This window comes from Salvelinus sp. IW2-2015, linkage group LG13, assembly GCF_002910315.2.
Source record: "Salvelinus sp. IW2-2015 linkage group LG13, ASM291031v2, whole genome shotgun sequence".
Lineage (NCBI taxonomy): Eukaryota > Metazoa > Chordata > Actinopteri > Salmoniformes > Salmonidae > Salvelinus > Salvelinus sp. IW2-2015.
In genome coordinates this window covers 25,872,223-25,897,666 of record NC_036853.1, presented here as the reverse complement: position 1 = coordinate 25,897,666, position 25,444 = coordinate 25,872,223, and the positions used below count along the sequence as shown (strand labels likewise).

At 44.9% G+C, this 25,444-nt stretch overlaps 1 protein-coding gene across 1 annotated transcript in view; it reads left to right on the top strand.

The window, feature by feature from the left end:
- Positions 1-25,444, top strand: part of LOC111972360 (transforming growth factor beta receptor type 3) — a 145,441-nt gene that overhangs the window by 51,733 nt on the left and 68,264 nt on the right. The window contains exon 3 of the mRNA XM_023999387.2: positions 1,589-1,776. Coding sequence (XP_023855155.1) covers positions 1,589-1,776 — 188 coding nt within the window. The remainder of the gene's footprint in view (positions 1-1,588; positions 1,777-25,444) is intronic.

Genomic DNA, 25,444 nt, shown 5'->3' with positions numbered 1-25,444 from the left:
TGTGTGTGTGTGTGTGTGTGTGTGTGTGTGTGTAAAATTACTATGTTACTTAGTGTCCTCTCCTGGGATGCGTGCCAAATAGCACTCTATTTCCTATAAATTGCACTGCTTTCATACTACTTTTATAGTGCACTATACAGGTAATATGATGCCCTTCGGGACATAACCCTGGTCTGACCACGCTGGGGCTTGGCTCTGCATGACTGACAGGTCTCACTGGTCCTACTCTTCCTCTCCATGACAGCCATGGATGGATGGATGGACAGCAGTGAGAGGAAAGGGGCAGACGGCCCTATTTTTGGACCACTGCCCTCAGACTAACTATAATCTATGGCAGTCTTGAGATCTAGTTGTTGCCTATTTATTATAATTTATTATGATTGACTTTAGCTACCTAAAGCATTATCTTCAGTTTTTAGTAATATACAGGACCTCACAATGTTACCTGCACCACTATTAGGCTAATCAGTGTAGAGTAAAATGAAAGATAGAAAAAGCAAGATTCTGATCCAGAGAGAGAGAAAAGGGAATCCCACAACCTCCAACATAATATGAACTTCTTAGGATAGCCCTTCAAGGAAGTTTTGTTAACAAGTGTGCTCGTTATGTTCAACTGCTTGATCCCTGTTATAGTCCATCCGTTCTTGTTGTACTCCAAGTCCAAGTTCACCAGTCTCTCTGTGCTGCAGGGCACCAGTGGGAGGGAAACACACACACACACACACGCACACACACACACACACACTGTAGACCAATCTAACATGCTTCTCACAGGAACACCTCCAGCGCCACATCTCCACAGCAAGTTCTGTAACTGACCACAGTCATAACGGCTAATTATGGGCTGTCCAGAGACAAGAGCACTAAAGTGTGAAGTGTGGGCCACCCCCTGTGGGGATTAGGGAATTAAGGGAAGGTCAGATCTGAACATTTACGGGAAAAGAGAAAGAGGTAAAAGTGACATAAAGGGGATTATAATTGGGGGGCTCTTTTGGGTCATCTTGATTATAGGTCTGACACGTAACAGCCTGTAGAAGCTTAGCTAGACACTGCTTTGTTCAGAGGCGCGGCCAGTCTGTGTTAGTGGCCTGTTGAGGGTCAGAAAGCATGGTGCTGCTCTTTGTTGAGAAGCCAGTCTGCTGTGTAGTGGGCTGTGGACTGGAGAGAATGGCCTACTTTGAGAAGTAGTGAGCTTTGTGCCCGGACAATGTGCGCGGGCAGTCTTATTTTGCTACGCCCAATGTAGATAATGATTATGCCACTCATTATGGTTGCATGCGGACATTCCTTTATTTSCCCTCATCATTCATAAAAGAGCAGCTGATTCATACACTCTAATTATGAACAGTCTATAAATTGTTTCCATAGCCTCCGTATAAAGTGCTCTCCAGTTCGTTGGACCGAAGCTGCAGMGTGGAAAACTTGCCTCTTGTGTTTGTTGGCTTTTTTTCTTTAGAACTTCAGTTGATGTTAAAGTGTACGTGTTTCTTTTCATGCAGATTCTCTAGCTACACGCTGGTGATCTTGGATTCTTGAAAAACAATTGCATGAGTTGGCACTCATCTCCTTTTTATTTTCTGCCCCACAGGCCCGTTGTCACGCAGCCCGTGTGAGCTGCTGCCAGTCGGCGTAGGCCACCCGGTGCAGGCCCTGCTAAAGAGTTTCACGGCCCTGTCAGGCTGTGCCTCCCGCGGCACAACAGGACTACCTCAAGAGGTCCACATCATCAACCTGAGGGGCCACGGTCCTCAGAGGCCAGACCACAAGACTACAGAGGTCAGATACTTGTATATAATGTAACCACCTATATACAATACAATGTATAACAATATGCTGTATATAATATGACGGACCAGAGGACACACCTGCAGAGGTCAGTCACCCACCTGGCTGAGCTAACCCAGAACAGCCACACCAGGTCCAGGGAGTCATATACATATACTGTAGTCTCACGCTATCCTCACCTGTGTATACTGTTATAACTGTAACCCAAAGTGCACACCTCTGTCAGACAGCTAAACATCCAACGTGCATCCCAGCATGCTGTTTCTACCGTAACATTAACACGGATGTCAACAAAAACACTGGTGTCATTTTGAGTTTAGTGGCCTCAGCAGGTGAGCACATGTAAAAAAATAAACGTCACCTCGTCTTTTTTATCTCGATCCGTATCGTTCCATGGCCAGTATGCCATCCTAAGAAAGTAGACAACAGTGTGGGTTGGCATTCAGGTTTAAAGAACCAAGTTAATTGATGCCATAATGACTGGAAGTCTGTTAAGTTAGGCTAACTCAAGAGCTTTCTGGGGAGAGGTGCGTCATTTCTGGTTTACTTTATCATTGGTCAGCAGCTGCTCTGCTCACATTCAGTCAGAAGATCACAAAATGTTATTAACACGAGAAGGAAGAAATAGAAATAGAAAAGATAGTGGACACCCTCCGCTTCTCAAATTGTACTCGTTCCAAGAATAACAGCAGCTTTAACTGAGGATGTTTACATAGTACTTTACTTCTCATCTGTATATACTGTATTCTATTCTACTATATTTTAGTCAATGCTACTCCGACATTGCTCGTCCTAATATTTATATATATCTTAATTTCATTATTTTACTTTTAGATTTGTTTGTATTGTTGTGAATTGTTAGATACTACTGCACTGTTGGAGCTAGGAAAACAAGCAGTGCTCAGTGTAGGGGAGATTTTACAATACACAGTAGTTACAGTTGATGTCAGAAGTTTACATACACCTTAGCCAAATACATTTAAACTCAGTTTTTCACAATTCCTGACATTTAATCCTAGTAAAAATTCTCTGTCTTAGGTCAGTTAGGATCACCACTTTATTAAAAAAATGTGAAATGTCAGAATTGTGAAGTGCACCAGTCTTTCCTGCAGCAAAACACCCCCACAACATGATGCTGCCACCCCCGTGCTTCACGGTTGGGATGGTGTTCTTCGGCTTGCAAACCTCCCCCTTTTTCCTCCAAACATAACGATGGTCATTATGGCTAAACAGTTCTATTTTTGTTTCATCAGACCAGAGGACATTTCTCCAAAAAGTACGATCTTTGTCCCCATATGCAGTTGTAAACCATAGTCTGGCTTTTTTTATGGCGGTTTTGAAGCAGTAGCTTCTTCCTTGATGAGCAGCCTTTCAGGATATGTCGATATAGGACATATTTTACTGTGGATATAGATACTTTGTACCTGTTTCCTCCAGCATCTTCACAATGTCCTTTGCTGTTGTTCTGGGATTGGTTTGCACCAAAGTACGTTCATCTCTAGGAGACAGAGCGCGTCTCCTTCCTGAGCGGTATGACGGCTGCGTGGTCCCATGGTGTTTATACTTGCGTACTATTGTTTGTACAGTTGAACGTGGTACCTTCAGGCGTTTGGAAATTGCTCCCAAGGATGAACCAGACTTGTGGAGGTCTACAATTTCTTTCTGAGGTCTTGGCTGATTTTCTTTTGATTTTCCCATGCTGTCAAGCAAAGAGGCACTGAGTTTGAAGGTAGGCCTTGAAATACATCCACAGGTACACCTCCAATTGACTCAAATTATGTAAATTAGCTTATCAGAAGCCATGACACATTTTCTGGAATTTTCCAAGCTGTCTAAAGGCACAGTTAACTTAGTGTATGTAAACTTCTGACCCACTGGAATTGTGATTACAGTGAATTATAAGTGAAATAATCTGTCTGTAAACAAATGTTGGAAACATTACTTGTGTCATGCACAAAGTAGATGTCCTAACCGACTTGCCAAAACTACAGTTTGTTAACAAGACAATTGTGGATTTGTTGAAAACGAGTTTTAATGACTCCAACCTAAGTGTATGTAAACTTCCGACTTCAACTGTAGGTGTTATCAGCTGCATAGATTTTATACTGTGTTTGTATGTTGCTGTTAATAGGAGTTTGAATGCTTGACCCAGAGGGATGTTATTGATGCATCAGAGAGCTGGGTGGGTCATGTTCGATAAAGCAAATGTTTCAACACCGTAAACAAGTGTTTTTTTTATTGGACAGGTAGTACCTCCCTGTTTCACATCGTGTTCTTCTTTTTTTGTGCCTGTTGAACACTTCCCAGGCATTGGTTATCAGTGTAAAGATGGATGGCTCTTCTGTCTCTCACCACCATGCACCCAGGCCTCTTATCCCCGTGAGCTGCTCCTTCCATGGTGCTGTCAGATACAGTAGAGAACACTCTATCTGGTACATCTATCCACTGCCCTCTTCTGCCCCCATTGTAATCAGGGGCCCAGCAAATGGCGTCCGTTCCTTCCCCCCTGGTGCCGACAGGAAGCCGAAGAAAGGCTTGTTGGCCAAAGCAACGCAGCAGAAGATTGTAAACATCTCTGGGAGATCAGATTGTTGTTGTAGGGCTGCACCGCTGCGTCCCAAATGACACCCTATTCCCCAACAAAGTGCACTACTTTTTTTGTGCACTATATAGGGAATATGGTGCCATTTGGGACACAGGCATTGTTGTTGAAGGGCTCGGCAACATCAATAAAACTAAATCAGAGAAAATGTTATCTCCCCCAGCTATCTCGATGGCTGTGTTTCAACGAACCCCTTACTTAGCCTCTGCACCTCCTCACACTGTTGCCAGACAGAAAAGAAGCCTGTCATCACATTCTTTTATGGCTCTTAAAATGAGGATCCAAAATGATATCCACGCATTTTCAAGAAGGGCTAAGCGGTAAATACTTGAGGAGATGAGTATACATGTTTAATAACGGTTGAACAAGACACTCCTTAGCTCTCCCGATCCTAAGAGTTGTAGTGTGCGTACCTCTGTGCCTATAAGCCTGAACCCATCTACCCTTCTCTCTTTCAGGACTTATATCAGGCTATTGAATGACAAGGCTCCCCTCTGTTTTCATTCACTTTTGCTTGACTATAAGTCTATCTCTCTGTAGCCTGCGGACTGAAGGATGTGCTTGTGCTGTGTCAGGATAAGTATGCCCACTCCTTCAGTCATGGTAGTGTGAAAAGAAGCCTGCCCTGGGGATTTTACTGCTGAGGTAGGCAGACCTAAATGTTGCCACGGCCAGATGCATAGACAAGAACAGGAGCTGGGTGTCAGGCTGGGTGTGTTATGTTGAGTCAGCATGGTAAATAAAGACACCACTCTTGTGATTCTATCATAACACGTTAGTGTTAATACTGTATTGCATAGATAGGACTTGCACTGTGACCTATTCTCCCAAAGGAGCAATGAGCCTAAGTACTGTAAGTAAGTAGTATAGATAGGACTAGAAATAAGTATTAAATATCTAGTAAGTAGTATAGATAGGAGATGGGATAGTAAGTCATATTTGAGATGTGTTAAGGTCTGTTATTACACTCTTTACATTATTGTTCCAAGTGGGAATGGGCATTGCGATTTTGTACTAAAGCCATCTCTGCTTCTACTGAGCACTGTTTAAATGGCCGCTACTAGTGATTGAATGACTACTACAGTAATGTTTATGTAACTGAAGTAGCTAAACCTTTTGGAATGAAACCTTGTGATAGAATAGCATTTAGATTTTGTGATTAATTAGCTTCATCAAGTCGTACTGCCTTTATGGTGAAAACAGACTGTAAAGAACAAGCTTGAGGTCAAATAATTAAAAGTTTCCATTGAAACGTATCAACACATTTCCCAATAAGGATCAAGAGCGATGTTCAACAATAGAATACCATAGTATAAACACAATGTTATTGAACACATTGAAGTAATTGTTACACTGAAAAGGAATGTATGCAGCAAAGTGAAGTCTGCATGATGCCATACCTGTCATTACTCCAAATCCGTGGCTTTCAGATAATTATTTTTGGCCACCCGTAAGAGTAAATGTAATCCCTTCTCATCATGTTAAGTTTGTATAATTCAAGTTTCCTATATTTTTTCCCCCGTTACATATTCTAATATAAAATTCATAACATTATTATTTACATAGCCCAACATTGAGATACAATTTTGGCATATGCATGATTTACATAACCCAACATTGGGATGGATGTGCATGGGCTCGTAAGAAATTCATGCACTTGTGTAAGCCTCATTAAAGCAAAAAAAAGTGTCAGTGTTCAACCTTAACATGTGCTAACTATACAACAGAACAGATGAACCAGAATGACATGTACTTTCACGGGTGGCCAAAATAACTATCTGAAAGCCACGCCCCCTACTAAGCCCTGTATCTAGTCTTCTGAGTGCAATAACCCAGCATCAATAACCCAGCACCTAGGGGCAATAACCCAGCAGTTTTWAAAGAAAACAACTCAAGTAAGTGACCCAATGCCTGCAACGCAGCAGTTGGGTCAACCAACCAACCAAGAGCAGCAACATATGCTTGTGTCAAGAGAGATTATGAAGTGTGGCAGAGATATTCCTACAACCCCCCAATCTGCATGAGGTTGTGTCTACAGTGGCTGGAAGATAAGATTGTTCCACTCACCGCTTACCAGCGCATTCCACCCTCTCAGGTATTTGTTGGTCTTTGATATCTCCTGCCCAATTATTGGGCCTCTTTGATTTGAGGTAGAGATTGGGGAAAAGTGGGACAAAGGCCAGAGAGGGCCCTTTGACGTTCACTACAGTTTCTACATCTGGGATCTTTCTGGTCTGGAGACTGATACACAACCAGAGACATAATGGGGAAACCAAGGATGTGTCCAAAATTGCACCGAACTCCCTATATACAGTAGTGCACTGCTTTTGAACAGAGCTAGGCTCTGGTCAAAAGTAGTGCACTGTGTTGGGAAAAGGGTGCGGTTTGGGACTCCAAGGCCTCTCTTTCTCACTCTGCAGTGTTGAGGTGGTGCTCTTGACGCTGAGCAATGAGGATACCCCATGAGAGTTTAGCTGTCTAATGTCCTGCAATTATTTTCTCTTTAGAGACTTCTCCTGCTTGGTGTCACCACCCAAATAATGACATATTTTACTGTCAACTAATTCTGCTTGGGAGGTACAGAGCCCACCAAACCCATAGTCCAAGCACACACATTCCTTATGTCAACATTTGAGTGGGCTTGTTTTGCTAGTGAAATTCTCAGACGTAATATATCTAATGTAATTTTCTTTGTCATCTTGGCCAGTGTTAATGTTTTTGTGACTTTGTCATTTGTTAATCTTCCTTCTGCATTAGCTGGACTGTACATCAGACTAATAGATGGTACTTTATATAAGTGATGTCTTCCACTGAGGGAGAGAAAAGGGGACATGTTCAAATGTCATGGGAAATGCTTGTCCTTGTCATCGTTGCAAAGAGTGTATTTAATTGAATGAGTTTCATTTCACATCGTTGAGACCCACATGAAAAGAAATGCTATAGTGTTTACTATGGTAGGAATACTACAGTAATTAATGTAGCGTTTTTGCAGACTGTATTATTTACTGAAGTCTTTTTGATTTATTATCTTTGACATAGAAATGTTGGGGGAGGGGGGGGTCTACTGAAGAAATACTCAAATGTAAATTCATTACATGTTCAAATTCCAAATTAAATACAATTTAGTTGAACTTCAAAATAATAAACAATTCAAACAATAAATAACCAATCCAACTTAAATTAATCAAATCAAAAGTAAAACTAACAATTACCAAAAAACAAATGCATTCTTTCAAATAACATGAAAGAATCATCAGTCCATCAATTTGTCAGTCAGTCATGGTTGGTCTGGTGGAGTGTTTGACCTTGTGTTAGTGTTGTTCTGGGAGGGATGAAGGAGGCAGTTGTGGTTGGTCGGTGCTTTGTCCAGGGTTGGTGCTGGTGTTGGGGCTGTGTCCAGGGTTGGTGCTGGTGTTGGGGCTGTGTCCAGGGTTGATGCTGGTGTTGGGGCTGTGTCCAGGGTTGATGCTGGTGTTGGGGCTGTGTCCAGGGTTGGTGCTGGTGTTGGGGCTGTGTTCAGGGTTGATGCTGGTGTTGGGGCAGGGTTGGAAATCGTGCTGATACCAGGGCTGGAAAACCAGAGGTTGGTGCTGGTTCTAGAACTGTGGGTCTGGGAGAAAAACAGGAACTGGGACTGGTGCTGGGTCAGGATCTGTAGAGGGGAGGAAAAACAACCCGAAGAGCAAGCAAACACGCAAGGAAGCCCTAGACCCTGTGGTCCGCTCACTCCTTGTGAAGTTCTGATGGTGTTGGATGATTCTGGGTTGGTTCTATATACAGTACCAGTCAAAAWTTTGGACACACCTACTCATTCCAGGCTTTTTCTTTATTTTTGCTATTTTTGTGAATAGTGAAGACATCAAAACTATGAAATCATGTAGTAACCAAAAAAGARCAAACTTTTTACATGTGTTGTATATTCACAATATATGGTCTGTACTTGGCATGTACGTTTCTCACTTACGGGTGMAAAAAATTGGGGTATGGGAAAGGGCAGGGTATACGCAAATGAAATGCTGAAGTAAAAAAAAGTTGTGTTTTTGTGGACATTTCTGTAGTATTTAATATAGTGTTTTTTTGTGGATAATACTGTAGTATTTACTATAGTATTCTACAGTATACAACACAATTCTGTACTAAGTACTACAAATTATCAAGGGATAATACAGTGTGTAGTATAGTGTTCTATAGTAGGTACTGTAGTATTCAATAGTAAACTGTGGTCTTTTTTTATGTGGGTGAATATTGCATTAACCCCCCTAAGCAGTTTGTTTTGGGTCAGTTCCAAGATGTGTCCCAATTCTTTGCTCAACAACTTCATCCATGTATGGATGATGATGATGATTCGCACACTCCGTTCTGCTGTTGAAGAATTGCTGGGCTACTTAKCGGGATAGAACAGAACGTGCTGAATTGCTCTAGAATTCTAGGGTGGTGGATTGTGGAAGAGCCTAGGCATAAATCCTGTTGTCCCTGGTCAACCCCTCTATCCCCACCCTCCACCCACCCCTCCTGACCCTGTCCTTGGCTGCAGAAGGCCACTCCGTCTCAAGCAGAGAGAGATAGAGATAAGTTGGCCCTGCACTGGTTCTGCCTGTGACCGTTGGGGGGTATTTCTGTGGAGATAAGCGTTGTAACGAACTAAGGACACCTGGCAGCCTGCCGTTTGGCTCATAGACAACAATCCTTTTCCTTGACATTATAACGGCTGGCCTTCCTACCTAAGACGGGGGCGCAGATGTGTCCATCAGTACCTTCAGTAGTCTCAGTTTGTGTCCCAAATGGCAGCCCTATGGACCCTGCTCAAAAGTAGTGCACTATTACTGGGGGTTAGGGTGCCATTTGGGATGCAGTTTCTGTCTCTGTCTTGCCTTCCATCCTCGCTTGTCCTTCAGTCATAATCCACTGTGTTTTATGCCATGTTCACATGCTAGTCAGAACTAGGGAACGGTGAAATTTCCGACTTGCTGATTTGTTGCTAATTGGTTGTAGTTATACACGTGCAAGTCGAACATTTTGAGTTTCCTAGTTCCGACTAGCACGTGAATTCGGCATTATGCCCAGGCAGGGCCCAGAGTTTGGTTTCACTGGCTGCCCATGACATGTACACAAGCTGTGCATGACACGTACACAAGCTGCCCATGATCATGACCTTCAGTGGCAGATGGAGGAGATACTCGGACACATAAACATTTCACTGGACAACTGGTTGACTAATTCTGCCTAGTCTGTCTCCGCTTCTGTTACCAACATCAAATTGCAATCATGCATCTACTGTCTCCTTGAGTTAAGATGGCTAGCTGGCCTCCGTATTGAGACGAACACGAGGGAAAGTTTGCTGATACCGACACTCAAATACATTTCATTCAGTCCTTTCAGGAGGCATGCACATTCATCACCCTCCACTCTACGTAATGAGGCTTTTCCTCTGTTTGCTTTGGAGTGTATTTCGGATGCTTGTTGTTGTCAGAGTCAGCACAGAGGTGGCTGGTCAGTCAGGGCAGGCAGTGATTATGGAGAGTTGTTTTTCCTGGTTTCTTCTCTGCCTCTCGTGATGGGAGAGGAAGTGGCGTCTTGGCCGCAGAACGGACTGTGTGTGTGTGTGTGTTTTGATGTTTAGAGAGTGGATTGGCCTGGCCTGCAGCACAAGCAGGGGTCTTGTGGCCTGCTCCGGCTGAAACGCTCTTCTCTGACTGGGCTGTTTGGGCTCAGGGGCCGATGTGGAACATGTCGTTTTCTGTTTTGAACTGACTGTACAGCAGCCAGGGTCAGTCAAGTACACAGATATGTCCACGTACAGAGCTCCCTGTAAACCCAACTTCCACCCAGTAGTAACACCTTGTATGTACAGACAGTGCACCTCCAAGGTCCACTGTCTACACAGGGGTATTGATGGACCATAAGATCCGTATAAACCCATGATCTTCCATACAGTCAAGCCTATTTGTAAATAGTGTTCCTCGAAAATGCTTCTTCTAATTGGACATTGGGTATAGGTTCAAGATATTAATGTAAATAGGTTTAGTTGCATGAGTCTCTCTAGTTACCAGGATGTGCTCCATAATATCTCCATCCTGATATCCATGCAGAGACATGCATCTGGTTCCCATGGTTACAAGGATGGGCTTAGAGGAAACAGGACAAAAAGCAGGAAGAGGAACAGGACGTACACACACACATACAGTGATTTCGGAAAGTGTTCAGACCTGTGCAGCAACGCTCCCCATCCAACATGACAGAGCTTGAGAGGATCTGCAGAAAAGAATGGGAGAAACTCCCCAAATACAGGTGTGCCAAGCTTGTGGCATCATACCCAAGAAGACTCGATGCTGAAATCGCTGCCAAAGGTGCTTCAACAAAGTACTGAGTAGGGTCTGAATACTTATGTAAATGTAATTTATTTAAATTTTATTTATTCTAATAACCTGTTTTTGCTTTGCCATTATGGGGTATTGTTTGTAGATTATTGAGGGGGGGAAACTATTTAATCAATTTTAGAATAAGGCTGTAATGTAACAACATGTGGAAAAAGTCAAGGGGTCTGAATACTTTCCGAAGGCACTGTATACCCCCCCCCCACACACACACACCAGCTGCATTCTGTCAGGCCTACTCTATATCTTCTCCACATCTACGTGTGAAACCCTCAAACGTTTTTTTGAGTTCCTCTACGTTTTCACTCCAGAAGTGAGAGAAATGAATAGTTTCCTGCCATGCTCCCAGTGAACCCATTCTGTATGGGCATAAACCAGTCAGAGGTTGCATCCCAAATAGCACACTACTTCCTGTATGGTGCACTACTTGGGCTTTMGWCKAAAGTAGTGCACTATGTAYGGAATAGAGTGCCATTTGGGATACAGTCAGGGGGTCTGGGCCCTTATCCTTCCAATAACAGAGAGAAATGCACAGCTGCACTTGCCTGCTTCACAATACATTGCCTCCTGGCTGCTGTCCAATACTGCACAGATAAATTGGCAAATTAAGTGAAACAGAACACCTCGGTGGTGACTGCATGCGGGTATGACTCTGACAGTGATAAGCTCACATTTTTACTTCTGTGTRACTGTTCAAACAATAACAAAACATTTCTGATGGAACACAACACCAGCTCTGGTCAATTACTGCACTATGGCTTGGAGGAAAACCAATCGATTGACACTTACTGTACCTACAACGAAACCAAGTACTGAAATATATCACGCATTTTGTGAAACTTTTGTGAATTAGAATTGCTGTTGTCCTTCTGTCTGGACAGTGCTGAGCTGAAATATTCACCTTTCTTCATTGACTTATTGATGAATAGAATCGTAGCAGGACTTCTCACTGTAACCAAAGACATCAAGGCACACATCTCCTGCTTTAGAAATTCTAGATCAAAGAAGCTACAGTACTTACTGTATGTCTCTGAGCAAAGAAAGAAAGAGAGAACGAGCGAGAGAGATAGGGGGGAGCTGGRTGTATTTGATGAGACTTCAGAAGGACTGACTGATGCTCCTGGCTTGAGCTTCCTTCAGATCGAGATCGGATGGACTGAGCCATAAAACTTTGCCCCATCACTCAAGAGAACGTCGGTATATTTTGTAAAGAAAGCGCCCAATCAGCTCACAGATCACACATCCTAGCCTGCTTCTTCAATCATCACTAAGCCTGCTTTTTCAATCATCACCACCTTCAACAAAGAACTGGCTGTAATATGTGACAATCTGTTTTTCTCTCCATCAAATGGCAGTGTTTTCTTTTGACTCTGGGTCAGTGGGCTATAATTTGTAATCCTTTAGTTCCAGGTTTAACGGCCACTATAGCTTTTATGTACTTAACAGCTATGATGTCATCAGTCTATGTTGACCAACCGGGATCAAAGTATCAGATCAAAGCCCTCCCTCCCTCCCTCCCTCCCTCCCTCCCTCCCTCCCTCCCGTTTGAGGGTATGTCTCAGTGAGGTAGCAGAGACAAGCCAGCGGACTGGAAAGGCACTAGCCTAGAATAGGGGGAACAAAGCGCTCATTCTCCACCAGCAGATCCCTGATAAGACCTGTAAGTACCAGGTTGTGGCTGTGTGCACAGCAGCGCGGGAGGGGAATACTGGTCTCAGATAAGGGACATCATTATTTTGTGGCACATTTGCACAAGATTAGATGCACCACTTCTAATGTTAATAAGTATCCCAGAGTCATAGAGAGCAAGAGAATAGGGAGGAAAAGAGGGGAACAGTAAACTGTATTACCAGACTTGCCATGTGCTCATATTTCAYCCAGGTCTTAAACCCCTAGGATTGTGTTGCTACTTACCTTTTTCTGGATGGGGTTTGACCCATAGGTGTAAAAGTTGTTTCTCTTTAGCGCTCATTGGAAGTCTACATTTCTACTGTTGCCACGAGCCTTTGTGAACATGTTTTGGTGTCCGGTTTTAGCGTTTCTCCATGTGTTCTTTCATGAACTACCGTAAAACTTAAATGAAACAGTCTCAAATAGCCGCCCATCCCTTTTAATAGCCGGGCATTGGCACACATTTCAGCAAATAAACACCTGTTTCGAATAAACGGCGGGTCTAAATAAATTGTTTTACGAATGAACTTTAGTGATACCAAGATCACATGGTAAGGTTAAGTTTGTTAAAACAGGGAAAAAATGCAGTTAAGCATAAAACATTTGACGGTTAGGTTTAGGCATCAATTTCAACTGGGGGACGTGGACAAATGTTAAATCTTGCGTGAGATCTTGCGAAATCGGTGATGTATGGTAGGCAACCTTTGCACTTCTGATCTGACTGCAATGGATTTGGTCATACTGGTTACAATAAACAGTGTGGTAGTTTTTTCAACATTGTATTGAGCAAAAACTGTGTGCATTAAGGAAATAGATGCCTGGCTCAAATAGAATCCCGTCTCTAATAAACAAAGCGAATACACGCTATTAATTTAAGTTTAAGAGGACATATCAAAGTGTCAAAGTGGCTTTCACACCTCTAGCTCCATCTCTGCCACCAACACATCCACTGCTATCGCAGTGAGGGGCATCGTGGGAAATATCATGCTGGCATTTCCTCGAGGTGGTGTTTCCCATGTCGCTGGCGTCTGTTACACAAAAATAAGCACAGATACTTTCTGAAAAACAAACGTCATTCTGTCGTAGCAGCAGAGAGATAAACAGTAGAGGTCTGAGCGAAGCTCCTTGCCCTAGTGTAGGGCTGTGTCCCAAATGGCACCCTTTCCCCTATTTAGGTCACACATTTTGTCCAGGCCCTTTCAAAAGTATGCACTGTATAGGGAATAGGGTGCCATTTGGGATGCAAGTCCATGTCTGGGTCTGGCCATATGATTGGCTGATAGGGCTGAAAATAAACAGTCAGGGAGAGGGCCCGGCCAGCAGTATATATCTCTCTGTCTCTCACACAGGCCATCTTTGTCTAATCAACTTACCAGAGGCAAACATCAAACGAGACGCTCTTGGCCGCGGATCAGCGTGAGGCTGAGCAGATGATTGTTTTATCAGGTGGAATTCTCCGATAGCTGCTCGGAGCTCTGCCTGGAGGGTGACTGGCAGTACAGCCCCCAAGTCACAGCTTCTAAAGGAAAGGAGTATAACAGCTCCTGAGGCACTAACAGTCGATCGCAGAGACAATCCTAAGGGCAAGAAACAGGTCAAGCTACATACTGTACTGTACATGAACACAATTCCAGCATTACTCTCTCTCTAACTCTCTCTCTCTCTAGTAACAGAGTTATTAGAGAACGCATTCTAACAAGGAGACAATTCCATTCAAATCAAATGTTATTTGTCACATGAGCCAAATACAACAGGTGTAGTAGACCTTACTGTAAAATGCTTACTTACAAGCCCTTAACCAACAATGCAGTTTATAAGAAAATAGAGTTTAGAAAATATTTACTAAATAAACTAAAGGAAAAAAAGTAGCACAATAAAATAATAACAAGGCTATATACATGGGGTACCGGTACTGAATCAGTGTGCGGGGGTGCAAGTTAGTCGAGGTAATTTGTACATGTAGGTAGGGGTAATGTGACTATGCATAGATAATAAACAGCGAGTAGCAGCAGTGTAAAAACAAAGGGGGGTCAATGCAAATAGTCTGGGTGGCCATTTGATTAATTGTTCAACAGTCTTATGGATTGGGGGTAGAAACTGTTAAGGAGCCTTTTGGACCTAGACTTGACGCTCCGGTACCGCTTGCCGTGCGTTAGCAGAGAGAACAGTCTATGACCTGGGTGACTTGAGTCTTTGACAATTTTTTGGGGCCTTCCATTCCAAACAGGTTCTCTTGGAATAGGGTTCGGGTAGTAGCCGAGAACAACATTCCTCTAGTCATCTGCCTGGTAATAACCCAGCAGCGATGGGAGCCAACTATCACCAGAGTCAGATGTCAAAACAAGCACTGACACAGCTATCTCTTCAAACATATCTCCTCCTGGGTGTCCTGACAGTGTGTTTATGCTGAGCACACATATTATAGACGTATGGTTCATTTGAATCGTGCAGACTGACACCCTATAATCTGAAGGATCCTTTAACATGTTGAATGGATATGTAGTTATGTGATGCCACATCTAGACTTGCTGTCCCCAGGCGGCTCAGTAGGCTTACTGTACGTGACGTGAATGTATTCGGCGATGGAGGCGGGGAGTTGTGAGGACTGCGTCCGCTTAAACTCATCTGGAAAAGATTTGGGTCTGCTTCGTTCTCGCTCCTTGAGGCGGTGTTGTGCTCCTCTGCATCCCTGCAGCCCACTTTATCAGACCCTGATTACTATCATCCTATGAAGCCGTATCTGCCCCTGACGTCTTATCTGCCTGCTGTGTTCTGCTGGGCCCATTTGAGGTGTGTGTGTCTCGGTGGGTGTGTGTGTCTCTGTGTGTGACCTGGAGTTGGAGGTTGGAGGCAGACTGATTAGCATCAGGTGCAGTGGAGAGGCTCCCCATCGGCCCTCAGATCAGCAGGGTGAAGGCCGGTGGGGCCCGCGATAAGAGCAGTCAACAGGTTCCCTTCTTCCCCTCTGTCTGAGCAGTGATCCAAAAAGAACCATGATACAGACAACACACACACACACACACACCTATATCTGATGAAGCTAGATCTTAATGTTCATGGGATAAGTTCCAGGCAGTGCAAGGCTTTTCCAACAGCCTTGACTTTTCAGTGCTCGGGTAGTACTGTCTCTCTGCTGTAGACGAGTGATGTTTGTGTTGCTGAGCATCCTGTGTTGAGCATGCAGGGACATGTTTCCCCAGGCCTAAGTATAGAATATGGCAAGTCACCCTTTGGTTATTTCGACAGTATATCAACCCAGCTACAAAGGGCTGCTTGTATTGAAAGGCATTATCCATTATTACAGGCAGCTGCTCCAGCCAACTCTATTTCTGTTATGATAAAGTGTCTGCTGCGTTCATGCTGAAAGTAATTGCCCGTTATTATTATTTGCAGAGGGAGGGAGAATGTTTTGATAGATTACTCTTACTAGCTGGCTAATTGAAGGATGTTTTGAGTTAGCTCTGAGTCACTGAGGACTTTTAGGCTCATAATGAGTTCTGTCAATGAAGGAAAACACCCTGGTCCTGGTTCCTGCTGCTGGGCTACTGAGGGCTAGAGGTGTGTGCGCGCGGGTCTAGGTGTGTACGCGTGCACATGTGTGTAATGGTGTCAGGTCTGACTGACTGGATGGAGGTGTAAAGAGAGAGGTCTCTGACAGCTGTGTTCTACTGCTGGGCTAAAGACAGTTTCATACCAGGAGGCTGTACATACATTGGTTATGGAAGTATCATTATCTACTATGCTGATGTATTGATGAATGTTTGGTCGTGAAACATCATTTAAGGGTCATGAAATTGCATTCAGAATGCTCGACGCAGGCGGCTGGCCGAATGCCTTGAATCATCCTGTAGTTATTACTGTCTGGCAGAGAAGAATGTCTCACTTGGAATATGTTTTCGACATACCTTAATCGACAGACATAGTTCTTGTTTATTGCAATTGCATCATCCTCCCTTTGCGTATTGTTTTGGTAATTTACGGAAAAATCTGTTAAGATTGCCTACAGTAATGATTCATTAACCGAGATAGTTTTGTATTTAATGGAATGGTATTTTCCTTGTTTACGTACATATGCTCTGACCAGTCACGGTATGCCATCTGGGACTGGCCTGGCGGGCCGAGGCTGGCAACAGCTGTCGTCTGGTGATTGTTGTGTGAGGGGTTTGATTTCAGCGTAACGTGATAGGTCCAGACAAGCCTCCCCCCACAGTCCTGTCCGCACCTCCCTCCCTCTCCGTCCCTGGCCAGTCACTAGCATGTCTGTGTCTCAAATGGCAGCCTATTCCCATCCCTATATAGTGGACATGGCCCTGGTCAAAAGTAGTGCACTATACAGGGAATAGGGTTCTATTTGGGACTGTAATGGACCCAGGACACACAAATCCCTGGACCAGGCTCCCCATCATCAATCAGGCAGGGCTTCCTGGCTCCTGCTGGGACTCTCAGTGCCTCTCTACAGGGGTATATGGAGGTGCCTGGCAGCCTCCATGTGCATCCCAAATGGCACCCTATTCCCTATTTAGTGCACTACTTTTGACCAGGACCCATTGGGTTCTAGTCAAAAGTAGTACACTATATAGGGAATAGATTACCATTTGGGACGCACACTCCGTGTGTACTTCGGGGCAGGGCAACGCCACCTGATCCCAGCCTACTGAACAGGTGTGCAACTGGGCCGTAGGGGCTTTGATCCCAGGGGCCTCTGGTCCTCCTGTCTTCACTCCCTGGCTGGGCCATGCCTGCTGAGACCCCTGGTTTCAGACACACTTTGCAGCCTCCCTGGGCCCTGCCTGCTGTGACATGGTCTAAATCACATTAATCACATTATCACAAACTGAGGACTATAGAATGCAGAGTATAGACAATCCCAACGCTGGACAGTGTTTGTGTCGGTCTATCTGCTACCACGGCAATGGGCCAGATGGAACCCGGATGGAAGGCATCTCAGTCTCTCTGTGGGCAGATAGAGACACACAGCAGCTGCTGCTCAGCTCGCCTCTGTACTCTACACATCTGACTGGTAGAAGTATGTGAGGGGATGGGGAGTTGGCGCTGGGAGTGTGGACTGGGACTGGGAGTGGGAGTGTGGACTGGGAGTGCAGTGGGAAAGTGGCTGTTGGTTCCAGTTCTTCCACATCTGATAGATTGGTATCACATTATCTCCCGCTGGTTGTTCAGTTTAGCTTCCCACATTGGTAAGTGTGAAAGATCATGGATTGATGCCGTCCTCCGTTGATCTATAATGTCTGGACGTTGACTGGCTAAATGGTCTCAAGGTGGACATTGAGAAGCATATTCTCCAGGTATTTCTACATGAGTGACCCTCCCATCGGCGCATTCAGTCTGACATTAGAGAGGGTATCACGACACTGTTAATGTGATTTATATTGGACTCTCCTGCACTAATTTCTCTTAACCTCTGCCATTTTGTCTCCCCTCAACTGTGTTTATGCCTTTATTGCCTTTGCTTTTCTGGTGACTCACTTGTTTTGGAATTGTTTCTGTCTGGTGCTAAAATTCCATAACTTTTACAGATCTCTCTCGGTCTCTCTCTGTCTCCGTCCGTCTGTCTGAATGTCTGTCTCTCTCTCTTCTCTCTCTCTCTCTCTATCTCTCTCTCTCTCTCTCTCTCTACCCCCCCTCTCTGTTCAAAGCCAAGGCCCCTGAAGCCAGCAGAATGAGAGCAGGTATGATTGTTTCTGGGTTGCCTTGCGTTCGGTTATTCTCCCAGGAGGGATGGAGATGATTTTTCCAGAGTCTGGACAGAGGGGGAGGCTTAAGTAGACTAGATGCTCATCTAAGATTGTCCACGAGGACAAACATGAAGAAAGGAGTGAGAGGGAAAAAAGGTTGAGAAAGCTGTGGGAGACTTGTGGGGCTTTCGCCTCGCTTGTTGTGTGACTGTATGTGTGGAGCATCTGCCAGACTTGTGTGACAGTGTGTGTGTGTGTGTGTGACTGTGTGTGGAGCGTCTCTGAGCCAAGCCCCCTTGGAGATAAGCGTACTGTAATTTCTTCCATTCGTCTCTCTCCGAGTTCTTTTTTTTATTATGATTATTGCAGCACTTTTATGGCCCATACCGCTAAACACTCTCATTTTCTCTCCTCCCTTCTCCTCTCTTCTACAGGGTCTTAGATCTGTGGGAGATTGTGATCAGGAGGCTTTCAAGCCATGCATCTACTCTCTCTAGGACTATTCTCTCAGCTGTGTCTCACACTCCTCTGGCCTAAAGAGGTGTCAAAGGGATACAACTGTCCACTTTGACTATCAACAGCCTGTCACAGACAGTGGATACACATTTTACTTTTTCCTGGATAGCTCTGTTGAGGCATAAACCAGAGTGTTTTAGAGATGGTCAATGGGGGAGATGATGGTGTAAGGAGACTGGGTCTGGCAAGGTGGGGTGTGTGTGTGTGTGTGTGTGTGTGTGTGTGTGTGTGTGTGTGCGCTTCATATCATGTCTCAGTGACAGCATGAAAAAACCCAGAAGGAGAGCGAAAGTGTGTGGGAGTGTATGATTGATGCAACTGAATAACTTTCTGTCTGTCCAATGCTGTAGTTTGGTCTGGTTCAATGGAGTTTCTGTTGTCTGAGCTAACAGTTCTGCTTAAGCGATTTACCGGCTACTTTAAAGACGTTGTCTGCCTCATAACAGAGTCTGAAGAATTTAATCATTGTTTATGTTTAACTGTGGTTAACCTTGGAATATATCAACCATTACATCTTAAGAGCCTATCCGTTAATGTAACAGACCATATAAACACTGCAAAAGGTTTTCTTCAGAAGATCAGTATCTGAGGTTTGAACTATGCAGAGCCGTGAACAAACAACTTGTTTGTACGTACATGCTCTGAACATTTTCTTGGCTCTCGTATACAACTGAAATGTCATGAAACTCCCAGACACAACGCGCATTCATGTGTTCATTGACGCTCCCTGTACTGTGATTTGAAATGTGCTGTCGCCAGTTGCAACTTAAAAAACAAGAAGTCCTTCCCTCTTTTTGACATCTGAACCTGCCTTGACTGATTGAGTTAGGATTGATTTATGGCCAGTAAATGTTAATAATATGACACTGACAGAACTCCTTGTGGGTGATTTACAAGCTCTGTCCATTCACACACAGGAAGAGCTTAATATGATTAGCCTGGGAATAAAGTTAAAGCTAGACGGAACGAAGACAGATAGAGATAAAGGAGAGAGAGAGAGATGAAGTGAAGGAAGGTTTAACAAACTGACAAGTTAAACTATAGTTCCCCCCCTCCTCTTTCCCTGTATCAGTATCCCTCAAAACTAGATATGTACTGTATGTCACTTGAACAGGTATCCATCGGATAACTTCTCAGAGAGTATTTACCCCCAAAAGTGGAGGCTGCCGAGGGGAGGACGGCTCATTAAAATGGCTGGACCGGAGTTAAAATAATGGCATCAAACGCATGGAAACGATGTGTTTGATCTATTTGATACCATTCCACTAATTCCACTCCAGACATTACCACGAGCCCATCCTCCCCAATGAAGGTGACACCAACCTCCTGTGACGCCCAGGTAACCTTGCACAGCACATATACAGTTGAAGTCGGAAGTTTACATACACCTTAGCCAAATACATTTAAACTCTGTTTTTCACAATTCCTGACATTTAATCCTAGTAAAAATTCCCTGGCTTAGGTCAGTTAGGATCACCACTTTATTTTAAGAATGTGAAATGTCAGAATAATAGTAGAGAGAATAGTTTTTTTCAGCTTTTATTTCTTTCATCACAATCCCAGTGGGTCAGAAGTTTACATACACTCAATTAGTATTTGGTAGCATTGCTTTTAAATTGTTTATTTGGGTCAAACGTTTCAGATAGCCTTCCAGAAGCTTTCCACAATACGTTGGGTAAATTTTGGCCCATTCCTCCTGACAGAGCTGGTGTAACTGAGACAGATTTGTAGTTCTCCTTGCTCGCACATGCTTTTTCAGTTCTTCCCACAAATTCTATGGGATTGAGGTCAGGGCTTTGTGATGACCACTCCAATACCTTGACTTTGTTGTCCTTAATTGCCACAACTTTGGAAGTATGCTTGTGGTCTTTGTCCATTTGGAAGACCCATTTGCGACCAAGCMTTAACTTCCTGACTGATGTCTTGAGATGTTGCTTCAATGTATCCACATCATTTTCCTTTTTCATGAAGCCATCTATTTTGTGAAGTGCACCAGTCCCTCCTGCAGCAAAGCACTGCCACAACATGATGCTGCCACCCCTGTGCTTCACCCCTGTGCTTCTTCGGCTTGCAAGCTTCCCCCTTTTTCCTCCAAACATAACAATGGTCATTATGGCCAAACAGTTGTATTTATGTTTCATCAGACCAGAGGACATTTCTCCAAAAAGTTTTGGAGCAGTGGCCTCTTTCTTGCTGAGAGGCCTTTCAGGTTATGTTGATATAGGACTCGTTTTACTGTGGATATAGATACTTTTGTACCTGTTTCCTCCAGCATCTTCACAAGGTCCTTTGCTGTTGTTCTGGGATTGATTTGCACTGTTCGCACCAAAGTACGTTCATCTCTAGGAAACAGAACGRGTCTCCTTCCTGAGCGGTGACAGCCGCGTGGTCCCATGGTGTTTATACTTGCGTACTATTGTTTGTACAGATGAATGTGGTATCTTCAGGCGTTTGGAAATTGCTCGTTTTACTGTGGATATAGATACTTTTGTACCTGTTTCCTCCAGCATCTTCGGAGGTGCTGGAGACCTCCGGAGGTCTCCAGGTAAAGAGGCAGTGAGTTTGAAGGTAGGCCTTGATACATCCACAGGTACACCTCCAATTGACTCAAATTATGTCAATTAGCCTATCAGAAAAGCCATGACACCATTTTCTGGAATTTTCCACGCTGTTTAAAGGCACAGTCAACTTAGTTTATGTAAACTTCTGACCCACTGGAATTGTGATAGGGTGAATTATAAGTGAAATAATCTGTCTGTAAACAATTGTTGGAAAAATTACTTGTGTCATACACAAAGTAAGATGTCCTAACAAACTTGCCAAAACTACAGTTTGTTAACAAGACATTTGTGGAGTGGTTGACAAACGAGTTTTAATGACTCCAGCCTAAGTGTATGTAAACTTCCGACTTCAACTGTACCTGTAAGCCTGGGATATCAACGATTCAAAGTTTGCCTGAGTGGGAGTGACCATACAATTCCGTGGGAGTGACCTACTGAGTAAAGTATTTGTCATCAATTAATTTTTGCGACTCACACGACTGTGAGGCGTGGGAAAAAGGGTTAGGGTGAAATGATTGGTTGGTAGATTAAGCCGATTAATGTATTGGCTAATGAAGTCCAAGTTTGACGCTTTGGTGAACCAAAGGTCTTTCCACATTTGCGCAGAAGTGTCTGCGAACAAGACACCTTTTCTGCAGTCAAATGACCAAATCACCCTCTAATGATCTCATGGGTGMAATGTTATTAATATTTMTCATAATTTCATAGTTAATAAACATATATTTCTTTTAAATGCTGAAAGCCCTGTGTTTCTATGGCAAACTGTTTTGTCATATTTCAGTCTTTTGTGATGTATATAAAATGTAATATTGGGATGCAAACACTCTGTCTGACCATGATTTATCCCACTGCAGTAAAAGGTTAACTCCCAGGTAACAGAACACCTCTTCCAATCTGATAGTGGAGCTTAGCTCATAAAACATTGATTGTGATAAAGTTGTGGCCTATTTATCAAACAGCTGATGGGGGGGCTGAATTTTAACATGTCTAAAGCAGGGTCTGGTTTCAGTGAGGCCTTCAGGCCTCTAAATCACCAGGATAGATTTGGTCTTGGGGGCCCAGCCTAGGCCAGCAGTGCAGGGCAACAACACACGTCCCAGCAGTGGGAGTTCACTGGAGTTCTCCTCTCCCCGTCACTGACAGACGGCGAGAATACAATTTAATGACGGTCTGGAAGCCATAGCTGAAGCCTTAGCTCACGCATGCACGCACACACACGTCAAGGAGAAGGGAAGACATAGCTCGCTCATAGCTCCACACTGTGGAGTTGTGGGTAACAGAGGCTTGCTCTGTTGCTCGTAAAAATGTTTTTTCCTCAGCGCTCCTAACAAAGCCTCCAGTGTGTGTGAGCGTTCAGATAGCAGCGTCCAGAGAGAGACCACATATTAGAGCTGAGTTACTGCCTTCCCCGGCGATTCATAGCTCCCGGTCATACAGGCTCATTGAGATTATCAGTACAGTTAGTGTATATAAACAAAAAAAATAAAAAGACAACCATCCGTAACATTYTAGCTCTGTAATTGTGCAGGAACAGTCAACAGAGTGGTCCTGCAATGTTTTGATAACATTGATACCACAAAAATAGCCGCCGTAAAGAAAAAGCTCTGCTATTTGCCGAGTGAAGCAGCTGTGTGAAATGAAAGGGGCTGGTGGTTTTAATGCACTGTAGTTGACCCTACGCTGACTCGTACATTTTATACTGTGGGTTCCTCCCCTTAGCTCTGTAAAGGTTCCGGTTCCTAATTCCTGTGTGTTTCGCAGTGCTGTGTTGCGCCCACACCTGGTGGAAGTGGCTCCAATCATAGCAATGCTAATGACAACAACCGCAAGTTGATATCATTTGTAAATTTACATTTACATTTAAGTCATTTAGCAGACGCTCTTATCCAGAGCGACTTACAAATTGGTGCATTCACCTTATGATATCCAGTGGAACAACCACTTTACAATAGTGCATCTAACTCTTTTTAAAGGGGGGGGGGGGTTAGAAGGATTACTTTATCCTATCCTAGGTATTCCTTAAAGAGGTGGTGTTCAGGTGTCTCCGGAAGGTGGTGATTGACTCCGCTGACCTGGCGTCGTGAGGGAGTTTGTTCCACCATTGGGGTGCCAGAGCAGCGAACAGTTTTGACTGGGCTGAGCGGGAACTGTACTTCCTCAGAGGTAGGGAGGCGAGCAGGCCAGAGGTGGATGAACGCAGTGCCCTTGTTTGGGTGTAGGGCCTGATCAGAGCCTGAAGGTACGGAGGTGCCGTTCCCTCACAGCTCCGTAGGCAAGCACCATGGTCTTGTAGCGGATGCGAGCTTCAACTGGAAGCCAGTGGAGAGAGCGGAGGAGCGGGGTGACGTGAGAGAACTTGGGAAAGTTGAACACCAGACGGGCTGCGGCGTTCTGGATGAGTTGTAGGGTTTAATGGCACAGGCAGGGAGCCCAGCCAACAGCGAGTTGCAGTAATCCAGACGGGAGATGACAAGTGCCTGGATTAGGACCTGCGCCGCTTCCTGCGTGAGGCAGGGTCGTACTCTGCGAATGTTGTAGAGCATGAACCTACAGGAACGGGTCACCGCCTTGATGTTAGTTGAGAACGACAGGGTGTTGTCCAGGATCACGCCAAGGTTCTTAGCACTCTGGAGGAGGACACAATGGAGTTGTCAACCGTGATGGCGAGATCATGGAACGGGCAGTCCTTCCCGGGAGGAAGAGCAGCTCCGTCTTGCCGAGGTTCAGCTTGAGGTGGTGATCCGTCATCCACACTGATATGTCTGCCAGACATGCAGAGATGCGATTCACCACCTGGTTATCAGAGGGGGAAGGAGAAGATTAATTGTGTGTCGTCTGCATAGCATATGATAGGAGAGACCATGTGAGGATATGACAGAGCCAAGTGACTTGGTGTATAGCGAGAATAGGAGAGGCTAGAACAGAGCCCTGGGGACACCAGTGGTGAGAGCACGTGGTGCGGAGACAGATTCTCGCACGCCACCTGGTAGGAGCGACCTGTCAGGTAGGACGCAATCCAAGCGTGGCCGCGCCGGAGAGCCCAGCTCGGAGAGGGTGGAGAGGAGGATATGATGGTTCACAGTATCAAAGGCAGCCGATAGGTCTAGAAGGATGAGAGCAGAGGAGAGAGAGTTAGCTTTAGCAGTGCGGAGCGCCTCCGTGACACAGAGAAGAGCAGTCTCAGTTGAATGACTAGTCTTGAAACCTGACTGATTTGGATCAAGAAGGTCATTCTGAGAGAGATAGCAGGAGAGCTGGCCAAGGACGGCACGTTCAAGAGTTTTGGAGAGAAAAGAAAGAAGGGATACTGGTCTGTAGTTGTTGACATCGGAGGGATCGAGTGTAGGTTTTTTCAGAAGGGGTGCAACTCTCGCTCTCTTGAAGACGGAAGGGACGTAGCCAGCGGTCAAGGATGAGTTGATGAGCGAGGTGAGGTAAGGGAGAAGGTCTCCGGAAATGGTCTGGAGAGAGAGGAGGGGATAGGGTCAAGCGGGCAGGTTGTTGGGCGGCCGGCCGTCACAAGACGCGAGATTTCATCTGGAGAGAGAGGGGAGAAAGAGGTCAAAGCACAGGGTAGGGCAGTGTGAGCAGAACCAGCGGTGTCGTTTGACTTAGCAAACGAGGATCGGATGTCGTCGACCTTCTTTTCAAAATGGTTGACGAAGTCATCAGCAGAGAGGAGGAGGGGAGGAGGGGGAGGAGGATTCAGGAGGGAGGAGAAGGTGGCAAAGAGCTTCCTAGGGTTAGAGGCAGATGCTTGGAATTTAGAGTGGTAGAAATTGGCTTTAGCAGCAGAGACAGAAGAGGAGAATGTAGAGAGGAGGGAGTGAAAGGATGCCAGGTCCGCAGGGAGGCGAGTTTTCCTCCATTTCCGCTCGGCTGCCCGGAGCCCTGTTCTGTGAGCTCGCAATGAGTCGTCGAGCCACGGAGCAGGAGGGAGGACCGAGCCGGCCTGGAGGATAGGGGACATAGAGAGTCAAAGGATGCAGAAAGGGAGGAGAGGAGGGTTGAGGAGGCAGAATCAGGAGATAGGTTGGAGAAGTTTGAGCAGAGGGAAGAGATGATAGGATGGAAGAGGAGAGAGTAGCGGGGAGAGAGAGCGGAAGGTTGGGACGGCGCGATACCATCCGAGTAGGGGCAGTGTGGGAAGTGTTGGATGAGAGCGAGAGGGAAAAGGATACAAGGTAGTGTCGGAGACTTGGAGGGGAGTTGCAATGAGTTAGTGGAAGAACAGCATCTAGT